Source organism: Biomphalaria glabrata, chromosome 5, assembly GCF_947242115.1.
Source record: "Biomphalaria glabrata chromosome 5, xgBioGlab47.1, whole genome shotgun sequence".
NCBI classification, from domain to species: Eukaryota; Metazoa; Mollusca; class Gastropoda; family Planorbidae; genus Biomphalaria; species Biomphalaria glabrata.
Genome location: NC_074715.1, coordinates 30,131,508 through 30,154,612, shown reverse-complemented (window position 1 = coordinate 30,154,612; position 23,105 = coordinate 30,131,508). Strand labels below are relative to the sequence as shown.

The 23,105-nt window shown below is 36.2% G+C and overlaps 1 protein-coding gene across 5 annotated transcripts; it reads right to left on the bottom strand.

Moving 5' to 3' along the window:
* Nucleotides 1–315: 315 nt before the first annotated feature.
* On the bottom strand, nucleotides 316–20,109 carry LOC106058390 (uncharacterized). 5 transcript variants are annotated; one of them, XM_056029176.1, is made up of 6 exons: nucleotides 19,987–20,109; nucleotides 14,455–14,620; nucleotides 13,911–14,034; nucleotides 7,870–7,963; nucleotides 4,118–6,307; nucleotides 316–3,164 (listed from the first exon to the last, which is right to left on the bottom strand). In XM_056029176.1, the coding sequence occupies exons 5-6, from the start codon at nucleotides 5,132–5,134 to the stop codon at nucleotides 711–713; spliced, it is 3,471 nt and encodes a 1,156-aa protein (XP_055885151.1). In that variant the 5' UTR covers nucleotides 5,135–6,307; nucleotides 7,870–7,963; nucleotides 13,911–14,034; nucleotides 14,455–14,620; nucleotides 19,987–20,109; the 3' UTR covers nucleotides 316–710. The 5 variants fall into 5 exon arrangements, with proteins under 5 accessions (XP_055885151.1, XP_055885152.1, XP_013071269.2 ...); XM_056029177.1 differs by lacking the exon at nucleotides 7,870–7,963; XM_013215815.2 differs by lacking the exon at nucleotides 13,911–14,034.
* Between the last annotated feature and the right edge of the window lie 2,996 nt (nucleotides 20,110–23,105).

Sequence of the window (23,105 nt, the reverse complement as noted above, 5' to 3'; positions counted from 1 at the left end):
TTTTACATATTTTATTTGTCTTATAAATCACAAATATTCTTTCAAATCTCAAGACTTTTATGAGTGTTATGTTAATTTTTTAAAACATGTTTTAGGTGTTTTTTTATTCCTGAAGATTATAACATCCTAGCCTAATCCTCCACCAGGATGGCAGCAGCAGGCTTTGAACACAGTACAGAGCACATATCACATGACAGCGCAGTCATCCTAGTGGTATGCAAAGAAAATGAGTCGCTTACCACCCAACATATGTGTAACAGATTTGATAGCTAAATGCAAGCTATGTAATGATATATAACAATTTATGGAATGAGATGAAATCTAGTAAATTTTAATCTACAAAATAAATATCACAATTCTGTAATATGTAATTTCAAACAGGGCTTATGACTTTCAGCATACAGTTAATAAGTAAAATTTTAATATAAAAAATATAAATTAATAAATATACAATGTAATAAATATACATCAATAGAGTTTCCTTTAATAATCCAAAGATATAATCACAAATCACAATAATTAAAACATTTTTGGCCCAACATTTTAAAAAGCATATTAATTTTTAATGGTTGACTAACTTCATTTAATGTAAAATTTGTTTTAATGATTAAGTGAAATCCACTGTTAAATTACATGCTTGAGATTGATCTCAGAACCTGTTTTTAAAAAAATCATTAATGAAAAAAATGTAATTTTTATTAACAACACAATCAAACATCAGTTTGTTTAAATGGTTGTCTCTTTTTTGGAGGAGATAGTAATTTAATATCACATTGACCTTGTTTTGTTTTCTCCAAGGCTAAAGATTCTTTATCAGTATCAGTTTGATCGCTAATTGGGTTGCGGGTCTGTTCGTTCATGATTGTCGTAGCGTCATCTATCCTTTCTGTAGATCTAGACGTGACAATGTTATGGAAAGACTGTACGTTGGCTGGTGTCATTACACTACAGGAAACTTGTGTAAATAATTCAGATGGTGTCTGCTGAAAGACATTAGAATTGACCAGTATATGTGGTTTACATTCCTTCCCACAAGATGTGTCGGTGTTCCCATCTAGTGTCGAGAAGAGGCCAGGATCAGTTTGGCTTTTGCTGAGTTCACTTTGACTTTGCTCCAACTCTTGAAACGAGTTATTGCTATATGCACTGTCAATTTTGAGAGTTCCACTGCTGACAGAGTTGTTGTCCCTGGACTGAGTATCAGCCTTTGTTTTCTGTGAGGCAGTGCCCTCTACAACCACTACGTCACCAGCATTCAAGGTCAGTGTTGCGGAATTAGACGATGAAGATCTGAAGTCTGAATACATGCTTTCGACATCAGCACGGTTAGAACTGTTGCTATCTGTTGGTACACCTGCCAACATGGAGACATCTATTACAGTAACGATTTTCATTTCTGTCGTTTCTTGTCTCGAGTCTGATAAATGGGCGGATGTCTTCAGGATGGACGAGGCATTGTGTTGATTCCTACACTTTGATGTGTCCGCTGTGTCTGAAAGACTCCTGGGTTTGATGAGAGGTGTAATCAACTGGAGACAGTTTTCAAACACGTCTTCACAGTCTTCAACGATAGTTTTAATCGGAGACATTTTAGGGGAGAAAGTAGATGTTGCATTGTGGGACCTGGTTTGTGCGACAGATGTAGGCGAGTTAATATCATCAAAGGGGACAGACAACATAGTGTTTGGTTTGTTGTTCATTAAACAGGATGAAGTCTGTAGGTCATGCAGAGGTTGAGTCTTTAAATCTACGTCATGAGACCTATTGCCAGACAATCTGAGGTCTTTTGGATTGAAACTGTGACGAGGTTCCGGATGAGACACTTTCGAGATTGGAGAATCTTTTTGTAGTTTAAACATTTCAAATGCTAAATGAGCTTTGCCAGTTAAGTCAGACTTCTGCATAGTCGAGTGCAATTCTTCATTCCTGCAGTTTGTATGTGAAATACTTGGAATGGTTCCCAGAGACATGTGCCTGGTAGTCAGTCCAGCATATTGTAATGTTACTGCATGCACTGGGCCTGGTTGGTTCATAGATCTGAGATCCACTTCATGAAGTGGGTTTAGTATTTTTGAGCTGATTGTACTTAAACTCGGGTGCCTTGAAATACCAATCCAGTTAAAAATAGGCTTGCTTTGCAAATGCACTTCGTCGGGGTATTGCACATTTCGAGAGGGTTCCACTTGGATGGAGAAAGACTGACTTCTGTAGGGTTTAGCCAAGCCAAGTTTATAGGAACTCCTGCTTTCATCATCATTTTTCTTGACGTCTTCCAAAGTATTTGTGTTTGTGCTAGTACCGGTAGTGGTTAACTTGCTTTGACAGTCATCTAAATCTATGGTGTCATTAAAAATAGATTCTCTGCTATTTTCACGATTAATTTGCGTTTCTTTTTTACTGAGTCCAACAGCTACTAGAAGCTCTTCCCAAGAAAAACTTTTGTGACTAGATGAAGTGTTCAGGAAGCGTTGCTCACTGAGTTTAGAATTTTTATTCGCCTCGCTAGGGACAGAAAGCACACAGTCTGAATTCACACAATTATTCTGTAACGATCTGCTGTTCAAATTGTCTGTATTGTATTGCTGTGGTGAAGCTCTTTTGATTACTTTAGAATCGTCTTTCTGATTAGTTGAGATATTGCTATTATCTGTACGTGTCGGAAAGTAATAAAAGTTTTCGTGAACTGACTGAGTTCTCCCCCTAGAAAACCGTTGATTACTTTGTTGCATTAGAAATTGAGATAGTTTGTGATCGTAGTCCTTATGCCTGGCAATGGAGGCAGAATTATCGTCATAGTGCGCCATCTGTTTTATAGGTGCCCTTTTGTTTTGATGGTTAGGGTCGCTCTCGTTTACAGACAGCACCACGTGACAGTGATCTCTAGTACCAGATGCATCCAAGTTTTGTGCTTTGTGAAACGTATTGGGCTCCTTTAACTTCACTCCACAATTATTGTTCCCACAAGTATTGCCTCCACAATTATTGTCTCCACAAGTATTGTCTCCACAAACTTTGTTAGAAGCGTACTTTCTCTGAGGTGACAGTGACACTGAAGTTTTGATCTGTCGATTAAGATTGGGAGACCTATGCGATGAACTTGTGTAGATTGTTGCACGCCTGTCCTCTTCTGACCATGACGAAGTAGAGGAAAAGTTGGTTGGGGTCTGAAAGTAAAACATTTACTTACTGTTACAGTGAACATTTTAGAATCTTCAAAGTTTTATTTAAAAAAAAAATACCAATCATTCCTATGTCTGCTAAAGGACATGTCGAAACTTTGTTGTCAGTTAGGACCATGTTGTTTTTTTTTAACACACGCCAATTTATACATTGAAATATTTTCAAAACAAAGTTAGGTCATAAAATACATAATTATGCCCAGATTGAACACAGGCCTACCTATATTATTAGAAATTTACCATTATGAACATAAAAAGAATGATGGTTAGATAACTTGCTTTGGGCTAGGGCTAGGCCTAGAATTGATCATTTGCATGGTCAGATAACTTGCTTTGGGCTAGGGCTAGGCCTAGAATTGATCATTTGCATGGTCAGATAACCTGCTTTGGGCTAGGGCTAGGCCTAGAATTGATCATTTGCAATATTTCTGAACGGTGTTCAACAGAAAACTTCAATCATACCCCCCCCCCTCAACATTAAGCTATTTCATTAATTTGGATGGCTGCCTGGTCGTGAGGTTTGCGCGCTGGACTGTCATTCGGACTTATCGATGGTGCCGGGTTCAAACCCTGCCCGCTGCCAGACCCCGTCGTCTACGGGAGGTTTAGACTAAGAAGTAAATTATCTTTAACTCTGAAGGAACATCCAAAACATGTAAAACATTTTACACACATTTAAAGCTCAAAACTTTCCTTTCTCTTCAAACCAATTCAAATATTTTGCTTCTCTTGAAATGCCTTACATCTATGTTGTATTCAAGGCCTTTATGTAACGACAGACTGGTTTTGTTCAGTGCTTAAATTCCTTCCCTTCCAGTGAATATTTTGTTTACCGAAACGATTCTTTTTTAAAACGAAATGTTTTTATCCTCAAAATATTGAAAATAACCAATATACAGAATAATATATAAAGGTCTGGGAGTAAATTTGGCACTGACCTGTATTATTGGAACGTTGGAGGTGTGTTCTTTCATTTGATTTACACTTTTATTGAGTGAGGAACATCGCTCCTTTGAATGAGATATTGGTGCGGTGGTAGGGTAGAATGGTTTATTGTGACCACGCTGTTGGGAATAGTCAGAAATGTTTGCACTTCGCTGTCTCGAATCATTAGAAACTATTGAACAATCTTGAAAAGTTACATTTTGACACCTATTATTGTTTTGAGAATTTAAATAATCTTGGCTACTTGTTCTTTCTTTTCTAGCAGCAGTTTGATTATTTGATACTCTTACTTTCGGTTCAGATTGAACACATACAACTGAATGCATGTATTCATTTTGCTGTTTGCGGCTTCTAAGCTGGTCGTCGTTTTGAGTTCTTGCGTACTCCATTGGAGCATCTTGATGTTTCCCCTGTCGGTGGTCAAAGTCACACACCTTTTGAATTTCTTGTGGTCTGTTTGTTTGTGGCGTTACTATATCTGAATTAGTATTGTACTGTCTCGCATTATTTTGTGTGTCTGTTCGATTTTGTCTTAAGCTTTCTACAGGACTTTGGGAAGGGTTTCTTTTATGGTCTAAATCACGCTGTGGGTTGTTTCTTTGATGCTTGCTTTTATCATGAGCTACATTATTCTCGGGATAATCTCGAGCGTATTTATGATTCCTTTCTTGATAAAAGGACGGCATACTAGTGCGATGCCTTTCATTAGGTCTATGCCGATGGACCAGCTCTGTGGTATGGTCTTGTTGTTTCTTAGACGACTCGCATAGAGTTTCTTCCATCCTCTGCTGGTGCTGTTTTCTTAAGTGTTTTAATTCCTCCATACCAGCTGCAACGGCTTCCAAACGAGCTTTTGTTCTTTCTGTATCCTGTCGTTTTAGTATGGTAACCCTATGGTGACCTGGTAATTCGTTTAAAGAGCGAGACCTTTGCATCGTATGGGTGTCAAGTGATCCAAACTTAATCTCCTTCTCTGGCACATTGCACTTATCTATATGTTCACCAGCCATATTTTTCTTATTAGTTATGCATATCTATAGTTTTTATTTTTATTAAAGTTTCGATCGACGCTTAGTCGACCATAGTTAGATCTACAAACTGAACCTGTAATTAATATATTTGTCAGTCTTTTAGTTTCATATTTGCACTGTAAGAAATTTGTCACAAAAACTGTTTAAAATTTGTTAGGAATAATCTGAGGTTGTGACTTTTCAAATAGTCTTATTATTATGATGGATGAAAAGGTTATCCAGTTCACAATAAGACTGGCTTGAACAGTTTGCCAACTATAAATCTTTTTTTTTATCCGCTCTGCACGTTTTTAGCCACAAGGTTAAACATAAATAGATGGGACTTCCTTGTTGATTCCAAAGTTGTAATCCTCTCAAGAAGTACTGCACGTAAATGTGCCGAAAGAAAAAAGTGAAAATTAATTAAGAAACGAAACAAATATGACAGGAGTCAGTTCTACAAAACAATAGAGCACAAAGAAATATGCACTTTAGATGTATACAGGTGGCTTGTTGACACTGCTTTAGACTGAGCTGATAAGATTTAATGCTGCTTGATTTAGTTTGAACTGAATTTATGACTTCAGTAGTGATAGTCCATTGAGGATAAGCTTTACATGTAAAGTGAAGCACAAGACTATAAATAGATGGCCAACTAAAGACAAAAGCTACACAATATTATCTGCACAACAGTCTACGTAAAATGAATTGGTCCATTAGAATGAAATGGATTGCTGTCTGTGTAATAGACTCTGGACTGGCGCCACGATGATGCTGAATTCAAATTCAGGACGCCGTCATCTCCTGCCAGCCTTCGGGAGGTTTTTGCCAGGATTTGATAAATCTTCATCCTGGAGGCACTTCTGAGACGTACAATGCAGTAGATGATCCACTTAAGAGTGACCTAAACTTGTGAATAGTCTGCATATATTCGGTAGCTGCATTGTTCTCTTTGGTCAGCTAGCTACTTGTGTTTGTCAACTCTAGAAGCCTTGTTCTGTCTAATCCATTCCGACGTTTGACAGTTTACATTTTATGAATGCATGTAATTCTAAGTCACGTGACCTGAGCATGACTATCTGTACAACGTGAACACTGTGCTACTTGTCTGGTTTGGAATCTATCAATCTTTGTGATCGATAATTACACACAAAAGAAAGGCTTTGTTTGAACCTGTCATAGAGAGAAAGAATAAAAAAAAGGGTTGATTTATCATACATAATACATGGTGATAGATATGTCATGCTACTGATGGGTGTGTGGTAGATACAACTATACATATAGGTCTATATATTTTGAGAATGTACACGATTCTACATAACAAAGCGTATGTAGGTAACGGTAATGCTAAGGAAATAGACTGGCCTAGATAAGGTTATTAACATTTTAGATTAAGTGTCTAATTAAAGGCAATGAAAAAAAAAGAAAGTTTAAAAACAGTGGTTAACAATGTACACTGATTTATAGAACTGCATTCACTCTACCAAACCATCTAAATATAAAACACAATGTAAGATGTAGGTCTATGTATATATTTGGAGGCCTATGTATATATCTGGAGGCCTATGTATATATCGGTAGGCCTATGAATATATGTATGTTCCTTACATACTTTCGGCCTATGAAACTTGTCTGAATGTTCCGTATACTATATTAACACCCTCTGCCCCTATCGTGTGTGTGTGTGTGTGGTTTTTGTTTCTTTTAGAGTTAAGCACGGCCAGGGGAAGACAGGGCCGTGTATTCCTGATAATTATTATTTTTGTATGTCATCAACCTTATACATCTTTTTGCCTCCTGTAATTAAACCTAAAATTATCTTTAAGTTCTAGAAAAACCATATATAGGCCTACAAGAGATGCACCAAGACAGACACACTAGCTGTAAGAAGACAGACACACTAGCTGTAAGAAGACAGACACACTAGCTGTAAGAAGACACAGACACACTAGCTGTGTGCCAGTCCTGACCAGAAAAGACTGTAGGTTCTTACGACAGAGTGAGATCTGAGGCACATTTATTTCTCCGTGTCATAATTTTATCGCATTTATCTCGTAACAAAACGCAAATATTAATCATAATTATAATTGCTAGACTAGTTTCTATTAAGACCAGACCATAGTCGCCTTCATCAGGTCTGGACAAATTTGTTTAAAATGCTGTCTTAATTACAACCACCAAGGGAAGCAAGTGGATAAAAAAAGACGCCTGGCAAGTCTCTGTATACACTGATGTTCGCAACATTTGACCACTAGGATTGATGACTAGTTTTTTTGAGACACGTCACTCCTTTATTACCACTTTTCCAACATATGTATAGAGAAAGCATACAGGCTGTTATTTGTATCATACATGAAATGTGTTTCATTAAAAAGGAAACCAATCAGATCTTAGATTGTGATTTTTAAAAGTTTAAAGGTTGAGAAATGATGAAGTTGTAATTGCATCCTTATCAAATTCTCTTTATAAAAAAATGAATCCATAATTACTACCGTAATCTTTTTCGAGCTTTAGAGCTTTAATGAACCAAACATAAAAAGCCTAGCTCATTTGTGTTACAGATCATTAAAAGCCTAGCTCATTTGTGTTACAGATCATTAAAAGCTTAGCTCATTTGTGTTACAGATCATTAAAAGCCTAGCTCATTTTGTGTTACAGATCATTTTCATCGGCCTACTTGTTCTGGATATTCTAGAAAAGTCTCTTTTAACTCTTTCTCTCCTAATTGACGATACCTTCGATGATTTGACCTCATCAAATGAAATGACTGTTTGATTTTATAAAAGTGACTTTGTGTTCTATCCATAGAGCATGCTTTTCAATTGAACTCTAGACCAAAGAAAACAATATGTGATAACAAACGAAAAAGTTAAATCAAAAAGTTAAATTAAAACATGTTAGTGAAATACTAATGAGCAAAATGAATAATTCCGTTGGAACGTGGAAAATACTTACGGGGATTAAGAGTTAATTAAAACTATGGAAATATGTACACCTTCCAAGAGTCAGTAGTGTTAATGATCAGCTGTACCAGTACTAGATGTAATATTCATTGAAGAAGTCATCTCAAATAAAGATGTCACACTCAGTGAAGATGTTACAGTCAGTGAAAATGTTAGTCAGTGAAGATATTACAGTCAGTGAAGATGTAGTCAGTGGAGATATTAAAGTCAGTGAAGATGTAGTGACTGTAGTGAGTGAAGATATTTCAATCAGTGGAGATATTATAGTCAGTGGAGATCTTACAGTCAGTGGAGATATTACAGTCAGTGGAGATATTAGTCAGTGGAGATGTAGTGACTGTAGTCAGTGAAGATCTTACAGTCAGTGGAGATATTACAGACAGTGGAGATATTACAGTCAGTGGAGATGAAGTGACTGTAGTCAGTGAAGATATTACAGTCAGTGAAGATATTACAGTCAGTGGAGATATTATAGTCAGTGGAGATGTAGTGACTGTAGTCAGTGAAGATATTACAGTCAGTGGAGATATTACAGTCAGTGGAGATATTACAGTCAGTGGAGATATTACAGTCAGTGGAGATATTACAGTCAGTGGAGATATTACAGTCAATGAAGATATTACAGTCAGTGGAGATGTAGTGACTGTAGTCAGTGAAGATATTACAGTCAGAGAAGATATTACAGTCAGTGAAGATATTACAGTCAGTGGAGATATTACAGTCAGTGGAGATATTACAGTCAGTGGAGATATTACAGTCAGTGAAGATATTACAGTCAGTGAAGATATTACAGTCAGTGAAGATATTACAGTCAGTGAAGACAGTCAGTGAAGATATTACAGTCAGTGGAGATATTACAGTCAGTGAAGATATTACAGTCAGTGGAGATATTACAGTCAATGAAGATATTACAGTCAGTGGAGATATTACAGTCAGTGAAGATATTACAGTCAGTGAAGATATTAAAGTCAGTGAAGATATTACAGTCAGTGGAGATATTACAGTCAGTGAAGATGTAGTCAGTGGAGATATTAAAGTCAGTGAAGATGTAGTGACTGTAGTGAGTGAAGATATTAAAGTCAGTGAAGATGTAGTCAGTGGAGATATTAAAGTCAGTGAAGATGTAGTGACTGTAGTGAGTGAAGATATTAAAGTCAGTGAAGATATTACAGTCAGTGAAGATATTACAGTCAGTGAAGATATAGTCAGTGAAAATGTTACAGTCATTGAAGATGTCACACTCACAGGCATTATAAATGTTGCAGTAAGTGATGATGTCACAATCAGAGTCAGTGAAGATTTTACAGTCACTAAAGATGTCTGTCACAGTCAGTGAATATGTTACAGTCAGTGAAGAAGTCACAGTCCGTGAAGATTTCTCAGTACAAAGGATGTCACAGTCTAAGACTATTCAAATTCAAGTTACAATTTTATTACCTGAGTTCCAGTGAAGTTGTTATCAAATCTTTATCGAGGAAAATGTTTAGTCTCCATCGTAACACTAGAGTCTACATATGATCTTGGTATACTATGTCACATATAATCTTGGTATACTATGTCACATATGATCTTGCTATACTATGTCAAATATGATCTTGGTATACTATGTCACATATGATATTGGTATACTATGTCTACATATGATCTTGGTATACTATGTCTACATATAATCTTGGTATACTATGTCACATATGATCTTGGTATACTATGTCACATATGATCTTGGTATACTATGCCCACATATGATCTTGGTATACTATGTCTACATATGATCTTGGTATACTATGTCTACATATGATCTTGGTATACTATGTCACATATGATCTTGGTATACTATGTCACATATGATCTTGGTATACTATGTCTACATATATGATCTTGGTATACTATGCCCACATATGATCTTGGTATACTATGTCACATATGATCTTGGTATACTATGTCTACATATGATCTTGGTATACTATGTCTACATATGATCTTGGTATACTATGTCACATATGATCTTGGTACACTATGTCACATATGATCTTGGTATACTATGTCTACATATATGATCTTGGTATACTATGCCCACATATGATCTTGGTATACTATGTCACATATGATCTTGGTATACTATGTCTACATATGATCTTGGTATACTATGTCTACATATGATCTTGGTATACTATGTCACATATGATCTTGGTATACTATGTCTACATATGATCTTGGTATACTATGTCTACATATGATCTTGGTATACTTTGTCTACATATGATCTTGGTATACTATGTCACATATGATCTTGGTATACTATGTCTACATATGATCTTGGTATACTATGTCTACATATGATCTTGGTATACTATGTCACATATGATCTTAGTATACTATGTCTACATATGATCTTGGTATACTATGTCTACATATGATCTCTGTATACTATGTCTACATATGATCTTGGTATACTATGTCTACATATGATCTTGGTATACTATGTCACATATGATCTTGGTATACTATGTCTACATATGATCTTGGTATACTATGGCTACATATGATCTTTGTATACTATGCCCACATATTAGGGGTGCACCGGATAGTCCCTCCGGCTCCGGCTTCTGCCGAATATCCGGCATTTTTTACTATCCGGTGCTATTCGGCTCCGGTCGGATATCACTACCGGATAGTAAACCGGATAGTACATAATTTAATATGCATAAAGTGGACCTAGTTCCATTACTGTCTGTTATAGAATGTATTAATGTTTATATGAAAACAAAATAATGTGCTTAAAAATAGAGCCATTATGAATATGCACCAAACATCGTTTATTATAAAGACAAGGCGTGTTAATAACTTAATATAAATAGAAATGAAACTTTACATCATAAATGCGCTTTACATACAGAGCAGCAATGGCTGGCACTTTTTTCAATTTGTCTTGACCTTTAAGTAAGTTAGTTAACATGTTAAAATGCTACATTCCTTGACTACGTCATGCTGACCAGACGTCTGTCTAGCTGTGCGGGTATATCTCCAGAGGTAGAGATGAACAACTCCCACCCCCTTTTATTAGTTTAGTTTATCACAATGGGTTTTTTATGGGTGGGTAACCACAAGTTAAATACGATGGACGTAGGTTTAATGTCAGCGTATTGACACTCTCTAGTGGTCACACCTTTCGAGGGAACTGAGTTTGTTTACTTAGTAGTTAATCTTTATTAGGGGGGGGGGGGGGCTGGACTACAAGAGCCACACCTCTAAGGTAACCAGGTATATGTCTAGATGAACAACTCCCTCCCCCTTTTATTTTTTTAGCCCATCACATTGAGTTCATTGATTGACAGGTGACCCCCAAGTCAGATACGATGGACGTAAGCACTCTCTAGAGGTCACACGAGGGAACTAGGTTTGTTATTGGGGGGGGGGGGGACTAGACTTTACATTATAAATTCGTATTACATACGTAGCAGCGATGTCTGGCACATTTTAAAAGCTTGTCATGACCTTTGAGTGGTCTTGTAAACACGTAATATTCCTTAACTACGTCACGCTGATAATCTGTCTAGATGTGCGAGTATATCTCCAGAGGTAGAGATGAGCACCCCCACCTCCTTTTGTTTGTTTAGTCCATAACATTGAGTTCACGGATAGGCAGCTGACCACATTAAGCCAGATGTCAACGTGTTGACACTTTCTAGAGGTCACATCTTATGAGGGAACTGAGTTTGTTTACTTGGAGTAGAATTTTTATTAGGGGCGGGACTACAAGCCAAATCTCTATAAGGTTAATCTGGTATGAGTTTGTTTATTATGAGATAGGTTGTCAATCAAGGGTCTGGACCACAAACCAAATTGTTAAGACATATTGACACTGTCTAGAGGTCACTAGATGATGACACTAAGTTTGTTTACTTGAAGAGAAATGTAAATTAGAGCGCTGAACTACAGGACACATTCCTACAAGTATTTTGTTACACAAGCCACGGGTATAAAAGTGGCTTGCAAGGGCATTTAGTAAATTTAATAATAATAATGGCTGATAAAAAGTCATCACTTATATGGCGTTACTTTAATGTCAAAACAATGGACAACTCTAAAGCAGTTTGCAATGCTTGTAAAATAGTAATGTCACGTGGTAAACCAGGCAAACCTAAAGACTTCTCAACCACCACTATGATTAGTCATCTACGCTGGAAACACCCAGACTTATTCAACGAAATGACTGCATTGAAATCAGCATCAAGTAATATCACTGCCTGTGCTAGTACATCTACGAGCTCCAGTGATTCGTCAAGCCTCACACACAAGCAGCAACCAGGGATTAAAGAGGTCTTAGACAAAGCTAAATTGTGGGATATTAATAGTGATAATGCTAAACGCATTCACTTGGCCATAGCAAAGATGATTGCAACTGACATGGAACCTTACCAAGTAGTTGAGAAGCCTGGATTTATTGGACTTTTACAAGTACTGGAGAAAAGATACACTGTGCCTAGTAGCAAATATTTTACAGAACGTGTTATTCCAGATATCTACGACAATATTTCCTCAAAGCTTCGTGAAATGCTATCTGATGCTAAAAGCATCGCTTTCTCAACGGACACTTGGACAGCTGATAATACCACCGAATCATATTTTGGTTTAACTGCCCATTGGTTGAATGAGTCATTTGACCGAAGCAGCTATGTTTTGCATTGTACAAAATTTAATGGCCAGCATACTGCTGCAAATTTGCTGTACTTAAGATATTTACTAAGCCATTATCTGTATTAGATACAAACCAGAAGCGGTTTGTGGCCTTTAAAACACGAGCCTAATGACAAGTTGTTGGTGTCAAATACATGAACACAAACATCTACCCACTATACAACTTAGATTGTACTTAAGAAAGATTTACGCTATAAAACCAAGAGTGAACTTTACCTTTGAAAGATTTACATTAGTTACATATAAGTTTATATATTCTGCATGAGTTATCCCACATTCTACTTTACAATACATACGCACACACCATCTCATGTTACAAAGATTAGTTTATGATAAGCATATCTGTAAAAAAAAATGCTGTTCATTTTAATTTATCAATCAGTGATAGAGTTTAAAGTAAGAAAGTAAATAACAAAATAATATGAATATAGGTATGTCATATAGAAGATTTGCAAAAACTTCAGTAAAACGAGCTGTTTGAGTCATGTAGGTATCCGGCTCCGGCTCCGGCTCCGGCCGAATATCTAATTTTACTATCCGGTTATATCCGGCTCCGGCCGGATATCAAAAAGTACTATCCGGTGCACCCCTACCACATATGATCTTGGTATACTATGTCTACATATGATCTTGGTATACTATGTCACATATGATCTTGGTATACTATGTCTACATATGATCTTGGTATACTATGTCTACATATGATCTTGGTATACTATGCCCACATATGATCTTGGTATACTATGTCTACATATGTTCTCTGTAGAGCCTACATATGTTGAATGTCTAGATATGTTATACTTCTATATATGTTCTATGTCTACATATGATCTAGATCTACTATATTCTAAGTTTACATATGCTCTCTATATAGGCCACATAGGCTGTAGATCTACATATGATCTGGGTCTACAGATGTTGTAGGTTTACTATGATCTAGTCTAGCCTACACATGTTCTATATCTACACATGATCTATGTCTGCGTAGATTAAAGGCCTACTTATGTTCTAGGTGTATATGTACATCACTTTAAAAGAAAAACATGTATTTTCTATTTGCTTTATTGTTTTTGTTTGGGTGGGGGGGGGGCATAATAAAAGTTGTTGAGACTTACCTAAAGACATAATAATGACCTACTCTGTCACAGCGACCCAAACAAACACTTTCATTATTTTTTCCTCTTACAATAATTGAAACATTCTGAAGGTCTGCATTGGTCAACTGGCCCATCCAATAGACTAAAATGATCAGAATGACATTTTATTTATTTTCATTTCATTCTTCTAACATTTCATAGCCAGTGACATAAATAAGAATCAAATTAGGTCACGATAATACGTTATTCGGCTTTAAATAGAACTAGTACTTGGGTTTTTATTTAGAGATAAAGTTTGACGATATTTGCAGGTAATGCCGTTAGTTTATAAACATTGGCTACACAGGCATAGAATATAGTTTTATTTAAATAACATTACATAAATAAATACTTAACTACAGATTCTAAAGTTATATACCAGGCACCTTAAAAGCATTTCATAGTGATAGTGTAAAGTTAGCAATACTTTAAGATCTAAATAATACGTTTATCAAAAGGGGGTGGGGGAATCAAAAGACAATAAAAGTAACGTGTTAAAAACACATACATGATTAATACTTACAATGTTGACAGACACATATCCTGTGAGGGTTTCAGACTACAGGTACTGAACTAACGGGGTTGAAATACCCTTAGTTCTGGTCTTGAACAACAGTACACGAAGCCAAACAGCTGACAGGTCGTTGTGTGTGTGGTTTACACATACCTGCGACAGCGTCACCTAGACTCTAGACAGGTAAGTATGACCTGTAAATACCTTTTGAACTTGTCCCCCCTTCACTCCGGTTGGAAAGAGTAAGAAGTTATTGTGCCTCTAAGTGTGTGTATGTGTGTGTGGGGGGCATAGTGGAGGTGTTTGGGTCTGTATTTTACTAGTAAGAGTTCGATTAATTATGATACCCCAACCTCCCCCCCCCAAAAAAAAAAAAAAACAAACATTAAAAGTATTTTGGTAGGGAAGAAATATGAGGGAGAGGAATGAGTTTAAGGTGTGAGGGAGGAAGTGTACAGAAGAGGTATGAGCTGAAGATGTGAGGGAGGAAGTGTGCAGAAGAGGTATGAGCTGAAGGTGTGAGGGAGGAAGTGTGAGAAAGAGGTATGAGCTGAAGGTGTGAAGGAGGACGTGTGAGAAAGAGGTATGACCTGAAGGTGTGAGGGAGGACATGTGAGAAAGAGGTATGAGCTGAAGGTGTGAGGGAGGAAGTGTGCAGAAGAGGAAGTGTGAGGAAGAGGTATGAGCTGAAGGTGTGAAGGAGGACGTGTGAGAAAGAGGTATGAGCTGAAGGTGTGAGGGAGGAAATGTGCAGAAGAGGAAGTGTGAGGAAGAGGTATGAGCTGAAGGTGTGATGGAGGATGTGTGAGAAAGAGGTATGAGCTGAAGGTGTGAGGGAGAACGTGTGAGAAAGAGGTATGAGCTGAAGTTATGAGGGAGGACGTGTGAGGAAGAGGTATGAGCTGAAGGTGTGAGGGAGGACGTGTGAGGAAGAAGTATGGGCTGAAGGTGTGAGGAAGAACGTGTGAGGAAGAGGTATGAGCTGAAGGTGTGAGGGAGGAAGTGTGTGGAAGCGGTATGGGCTGAAGGTGTGAGGGAGGACGTGTGAGGAGAGGAAGAGGTATGAGCTGAAGGTGTGAGGGAGAACGTGTGAGGAAGAGGTATGAGCTGAAGGTGTGAGGGAGGAAGTGTGTGGAAGCGGTATGGGCTGAAGGTGTGAGGGAGGACGTGTGAGGAGAGGAAGAGGTATGAGCTGAAGGTGTGAGGGAGAACGTGTGAGGAAGAGGTATGAGCTGAAGGTGTGAGGGAGGAAGTGTGAGGAAATGGTATGGGCTGAAGGTGTGAGGGAGGAAGTGTATAGTATAGAATATTAAGATAAAGGAGCATATACTAGTGCACATGTTAGGACAAAGTGGTACCACTGCTTCTTATTCCCCAGTTCCATTAGACTGCTGTGCATATGAGTTTTTGAGGTACCTCTTCTACTAGAGTGTAATCTAAACCTACTGCTTACATTGATTGCTACATCTAGCCAGTACCGGTAGTCTAAATCTAAGTCTATTACAAACCTGGTCATATCTAGAGTTAGAATGTAGACTAGAATAAGATTTAGATCTAGAATCTAGATTCATATCTAAATCTAGAAAACTCAAGATAGATATTTAGATTACACAATTAGATCTAGATCTAGATCTCAATTCTAATATTGGTGCCAGACATATCTCTGGTTCTAGATCCAGTCTAAATGATTAGAACTAATCAATCAATTAATTCCCAATTAGTTTGAAGACTTTATATAAGCTGACACGTTGAAAGGAACTCAACTTTATTTAGATCAGTAAGATCTAGAACAAGTAAATATTTAAGTCTTCGCGCGTCAGCGCGCGCGAACAAAAAAAAAAAAAAAAAGCGATACTAATCTATCTCGTGGTAGATCTAATAGCAATAGTCCATTTCCAGGCATTGACGCACTGATCTATATTATATGATTAGTAAGAACTACTGATGATGTTTTTTTTTTTTAATTATTTTTTTTCTGCTTTAGAGAGGGAAATGCGTATTTTTAGATGATAAACCGTACTCGCGTATTTTCGAGTCCATTTGCGTACAAAATACGCAAGATGCGTACTTGTAGGCAACTCTGCATTACATAAAAAAGACAAAAACTGTAAAGTATAGAATATCAAGTAGATAGAAAGATAAAGGAGCATATACTAGTGCACATGTTAGGACAAAGTGGTACCACTGCTTCTAATTCCCCAGTTCCATTAGACTGGGTATCGAACAGGTTGCCTGAATCAGCCAGGTAAACCAACGACTTAGCAGAGTTAAACTTTCCACAGGACGTAACGGTTTTCTCTTTTGGACATGCGTCTGTAATTTCTATGATAATACAAGGACGTTAGTTCGCAGAATATCAGAAAAGTTGAGAAAATCCAAAAGAAGATTAAGAACTCAAACAGGCACACATTTGTTCTAATGGTGCAGTCAGATGATCATGTTCCAAGTAGACAATTCGTTCAGAAGTGAAACGTAGAAATAAGACAGAAACGAAGACGTTAAACATTGATCTGATTGCCTTTGAAATCGAGTTTAGTTCTGAATGACGATACACTACTGAAGGCATACTTTCTGTCAACAAAATGGCGGGCTGTTATTTGGGGGGCGCAAGGTTGTAATCTTACATGCTGTGAGTTTAAGTTTGAGTTTTTTTGCACATCGGCACACTTTAGGCCATGTCGTGCCCGTAATCCCCAAAAAAGGTTACTCTCCCTTCATACCACAAGAGCTAAATTTTATTTAGTTATTAAAAACAAGGTCTATTCACAGTTAAAATAGTAAAGGTAGTGAAAATTTAATAATTTAGTAAAAATCTTTTGTAAATATTATATGTTCACAATTTCACAAATCTAATCTTCGCAGACAACCTCACCTCCCAGACGAAGCCCAGTACTTTCCCAAACATTCTTATTAGAAAAAGACATTAACCAACCAGTCGATGACCTCTGGAATTTCATTAAAAACCATCTTAAAAGCATTATAGAAAATCAAATACCAACTAAATACACATCAAACAAAATAAATAAATGCTGGTTTAATAATAGACTAAAGAAGCTTTGTAAACAGAAGGAAAACCTATATAGAACATTTAAAGAAACTAATGCAGAAAGAGTTTACAAAAAGTATATAAAAATTAAACACTTAACCCAAAAAGTAAGCAGACAGCTGCAGAGTGAATACATAAACAATGTAATATCTAAAGACAACAACAAAAACCTATGGTCATACATTAAGTCTAAGAAAATGGAAACAACAGGCGTAGCGCCATTAAAAGATGAACATAACATAATACATAATGATAATGAAACTAAAGCAAACATTCTAAACAAATACTTTGCATCAGCATTCTCAACCCCAGGAGACAAAGACATATTACTGAATTTGAACCAAGTAGACAACATAGAAGATATAGTAGTACAAGAAAATGGAATTCAAAAACTGTTAGCCAACACCAAACCAAATAAAGCTTCTGGACCTGATGGTATTCCAGCTAGATTACTCAAAGAACTAAGTAATGAGCTAGCCCCAGTGTTCAAAATACTCTTTCAGGCTTCACTTAACCAGGGCAGAGTACCAAAGGACTGGAAAGAAGCTAATGTCACCCCCCTATTTAAAAAAGGAGAAAAATCTGACCCAGGAAACTACAGACCAGTATCACTTACCAGCATCACATGTAAAATCCTAGAACACATAATATGTAGCAACATCATAAACCACTTAGACAAACATAATGTCCTCACACCATACCAACATGGCTTTAGGAAATATAGATCATGTGAAACACAACTAATAGGACTAATTGATGATTTTTCAAAAGGTTTAGATAATAGTGAACAAATAGATGCTATCTTACTAGATTTTTCTAAGGCTTTTGACAAAGTTCACCACCATAGTTTGCTTAAAAAATTAAAATATTTCGGCATTAATGGTCCACTGCATCAGTGGATTAAAGACTTTCTGATAGGGAGAGAACAAACTGTAATAATAAATGGCTCTAAATCAACACCGATAACAGTAAACTCAGGTGTACCTCAAGGAACAGTCTTGGGTCCACTACTATTTTTAATTTACATAAATGATTTACCAAATTGCATTACTTCAGGAACAAAAGTCAGATTATTTGCAGACGATTGCATAATATATAGAACAATAAAAACAACACAAGACACAGATATTTTACAAAGAGAATTAGATGAATTACAGAAATGGGAATCAAATTGGAGCATGTCCTTCCACCCAGAAAAATGTCAGTTGTTAAGAGTAACAAAAAAACTAAAACAAATTAATTCCACTTATCTTATTCATGGCAAACCAGTAACACAGACTAAAAACGCAAAATACCTAGGTGTTATAATAAATGAAAAACTGTCATGGAATCCACATATTGATGAAACTACAAAAAAATCAAACAAAGCATTAGGATTTATTAAAAGAAATTTCTATAAATCAAATAAGAACATAAAACTAAAATGTTATTTAACCTTGGTTAGGCCAATAATAGAATATGCATCCTCTGTTTGGGACCCCTCAACTCAAGAAAACATTAAGAAACTAGAACAGACACAAAATAGAGCAGTGCGATTCATAACAAACGAATATTCACATTTGACTAGAGTAACACCTTTAGTAAAATCACTAAATTTAGAAAGCCTTCAGGACAGAAGGCTCAAAAGTAAAGTAGCAATAATACATAAAACACTGAACCATAATCTTCAAATACAAAAACAAAATTTAATAAAATACTCTGAAAGACACAAAGATAAAGGCACATTCCTCGTCCCATATGCTAGGACAAATTTGTACAAATACTCCTTCTTCCCTAGTGCTATTAGAGCATGGAATGGGTTGCCTGAGCTAGCCAGGAAAACCAGTGACTTGGCAGAATTTAAGTCATTGGTTTATATGCATGACTAAATGCATGACGCGTAGGACGTAATCATCTTCTTTTTTGAAGTAACGTCTGTATTATATAAGATAAGAAGTCGACACTATCAAATAGTATTTATATACTAACATACTAATATAGTATTTATAGACTAACACACTAAATCCACTGTGCAAACCTCGCCCTTTTTTCGCATCGTTATAAAAAGAATCAATTTCGTAACTTCTAGACTAGATCTGACAGGGAAGACCAAAGCAAACATGGAGAAGATCGGTACAACAAACTATTTTATTTTTATTTATTTAATTTTTTTTTGAGAACCGCACTGATCGACACCAACCCTAGTGACGCCACTGGATCTAATTAGACTTGACTTGAAAAGTTTAGTAGATATAGTATCACAAAAGAGATACAAGACACCGATAGCAAAGACAAACAGACGCAAACACTCTTTTGTTCCCCTGGCAATCAAATCATTAAATAAGAACAATCTGGTATAAACTTTGTCACATGTAAATTATGAGTGAGTCTGGTGTGAATGTACACTTTCATGACTTTGGTTTCTTATAGTTATAATGTTTTTTGTTTGGTGTAATGCACAAATTGTAAGACAAATTTCCTTACGGATAATAAAGATTATTATTATTATTATCTACCTGATGTTAGATCACACAGGGTTAGGATGAAAACAAGAAACTGACAATTGACACGATCTAACTGAACTTCCATTAAGTTACAGGTTACACAGAATCAAGTTCTAAAGATACAGGAAATACAAATCACTACAAACATACACTTTGCACTAAACACATTTTGGTTAAATTGACAATTTCTTGACAACGCAGATTTCTATTTATAGTTGATGCACACCAACATTATCAAATTTGACCTATTTAATTATTATTATTATTTCTTTAATCAGCAGGGGAAATCAACATCATGGATGGTTAGGAATTGGTCTTTGACATCAAAGTTTAGCTCCCTTAGTCCAAACAAGATGGTGGTTCAGGTCACAACTGGCGCTCAGCATTACTCTTATGTGCAAAACATCTCTAGCATGGCTCTGTCTCACCGGCATGTAATCCAGCAGATGGCAGTGTTTTTGAGCGTTAGTGCTTCCAATTGGTCTTAAAACCGCTTCTTTATGTTGAGACCTCCTATTGGTGATTGCATGTTTTGCTTCATAGCAGAGTTCTCTCTGGAACCTCATTTTTTTAAAACTCTGCGCATCATAAAGTTATCTGACAGATTTTTGACTTGAATTAGAATGGCCCGCTTTATAACGCAACCCCTCGACAGACAACGACATACTTTTTGGCCGTAAATTTTTGTATCACCTTTACTATTTCTCTCCCCCCCCCCTCCCACCCATTAGAAGTTAGTCTTATGTAAAATCTCCGACTTTTCTTCAGCTTATCAATTCCTATCTGTAATCTATTGAAATATAATATACAGTACTCTATAATAAAATACAGTACTATATTATAATATACAGTACTCTATTATAATATATATATTTAAAAAAAGGAGAAAAATCTGACCCAGGAAACTACAGACCAGTATCACTTACCAGCATCACATGTAAAATCCTAGAACACATAATATGTAGCAACATCATAAACCACTTAAACAAACATAATGTCCTCACACCATACCAACATGGCTTTAGGAAATATAGATCATGTGAAACACAACTAATAGGACTAATTGATGATTTTTCAAAAGGTTTAGATAATAGTGAACAAATAGATGCTATCTTACTAGATTTTTCCAAGGCTTTTGACAAAGTTCACCACCATAGTTTGCTTAAAAAATTAAAATATTTCGGCATTAATGGTCCACTGAATCAGTGGATTAAAGATTTTCTGATAGGGAGAGAACAAACTGTAATAATAAATGGCTCTAAATCAACACCGATAACAGTAAACTCAGGTGTACCTCAAGGAACAGTCTTGGGTCCACTACTATTTTTAATTTACATAAATGATTTACCAAATTGCATTACTTCAGGAACAAAAGTCAGATTATTTGCAGACGATTGCATAATATATAGAACAATAAAAACAACACAAGACACAGATATTTTACAAAGAGAATTAGATGAATTACAGAAATGGGAATCAAATTGGAGCATGTCTTTCCACCCAGAAAAATGTCAGTTGTTAAGAGTAACAAAAAAACTAAAACAAATTAATGCCACTTATCTTATTTATGGCAAACCAGTAACACAGACTAAAAACGCAAAATACCTAGGTGTTATAATAAATGAAAAACTGTCATGGAATCCACATATTGATGAAACTACAAAAAAATCAAACAAAGCATTAGGATTTCTTAAAAGAAATTTCTATAAATCAAATAAGAACATAAAACTAAAATGTTATTTAACCTTGGTTAGGCCAATAATAGAATATGCATCCTCCGTTTGGGACCCCTCAACTCAAGAAAACATTAAGAAACTGGAACAGACACAAAATAGAGCAGTGAGATTCATAACAAACGAATATTCACATTTGACTAGAGTAACACCTTTAGTAAAATCACTAAATTTAGAAAGCCTTCAGGACAGAAGGCTCAAAAGTAAAGTAGCAATCATACATAAAACACTGAACCATAATCTTCAAATACAAAATTTAATAAAATACTCTGAAAGACACAAAGATAAAGGCACATTCCTCGTCCCACATGCTAGGACAAATTTGTACAAATACCCCTTCTTCCCTAGTGCTATTAGAGCATGGAATGGGTTGCCTGAGCTAGCCAGGAAAACCAGTGACCTGGCAGAATTTAAGTCATTGGTTAATATGCATGACTAAATGCATGACGCGCAGGACGTAATCATCTTCTTTTTTGAAGTAACGTCTGTATTATATAAGATAAGATAATATACAGTACTCTATTATTATGCTTTTTGACCGGAATTCCTTACCAAAGCAGCTTTTTTAAAACTATTCAGCCCTTTATAATTACAATGGCAGTTGTTTGAAAATCCATTAACTTTTTATTTTGAATCATCCAAAACTCTTTTTACCTTTCATTTTGTAACAAAAAATATTCATTTCCTATCACTGTTTGAAAATCTTTCAAAGTTTAATCTTATAACATTGCTAGACACTATCAGATGTCCCAGTTAGAAGAAGCATCTATATTGTTTTGAGAATGACCTATATTGTTTTGAGAATGTTCTATACTGTTTTGAGAATGACCTATTGTCTGTTGGACACATTGAAATCTTAGGAATTGAAAACATCAAATCGAAACTGCGAGTTCCCATCGCCTGTATGGCGTGCTCCAACCAAATGTATCGGCTCCTTTTGTCTTCGCAAAGCGCGCTATTACTTGTTCCTCAACGTTTGCTTAGTGTCTGCACTTTCATTTCAAAGATGTTTACATTCACGTTAAAGCATGGCTGCTTGTTATCCGGTATATTGGCTACGAAGTCAACAATCCACTCAGATTGACATCAACATACTCAGGTGTTGCTTTTTGCATTCCACGTTGACGTGCCTGCCATAGGGATGCAAACCATTTTTCAAAACTGATGTCAACGACTGGTCGTCATCTTTGAGAGCTGAAAGGGCTCTACATTTTCCGCAACTTAAGATACAAAAAAAAAATCTCTATTTTGTCCTCCAAGGTTCGTAGATAAAATGAGTTTGAGTTTTGAGTTTTTGCCACATCGGTACAATTTAGGCCATTTCGTGCCCGTAATCCTTCAAGGATTACTCTCCTTTACAAGAGCTAAATTCCATACAGTTAAATCATTAAAAACAAG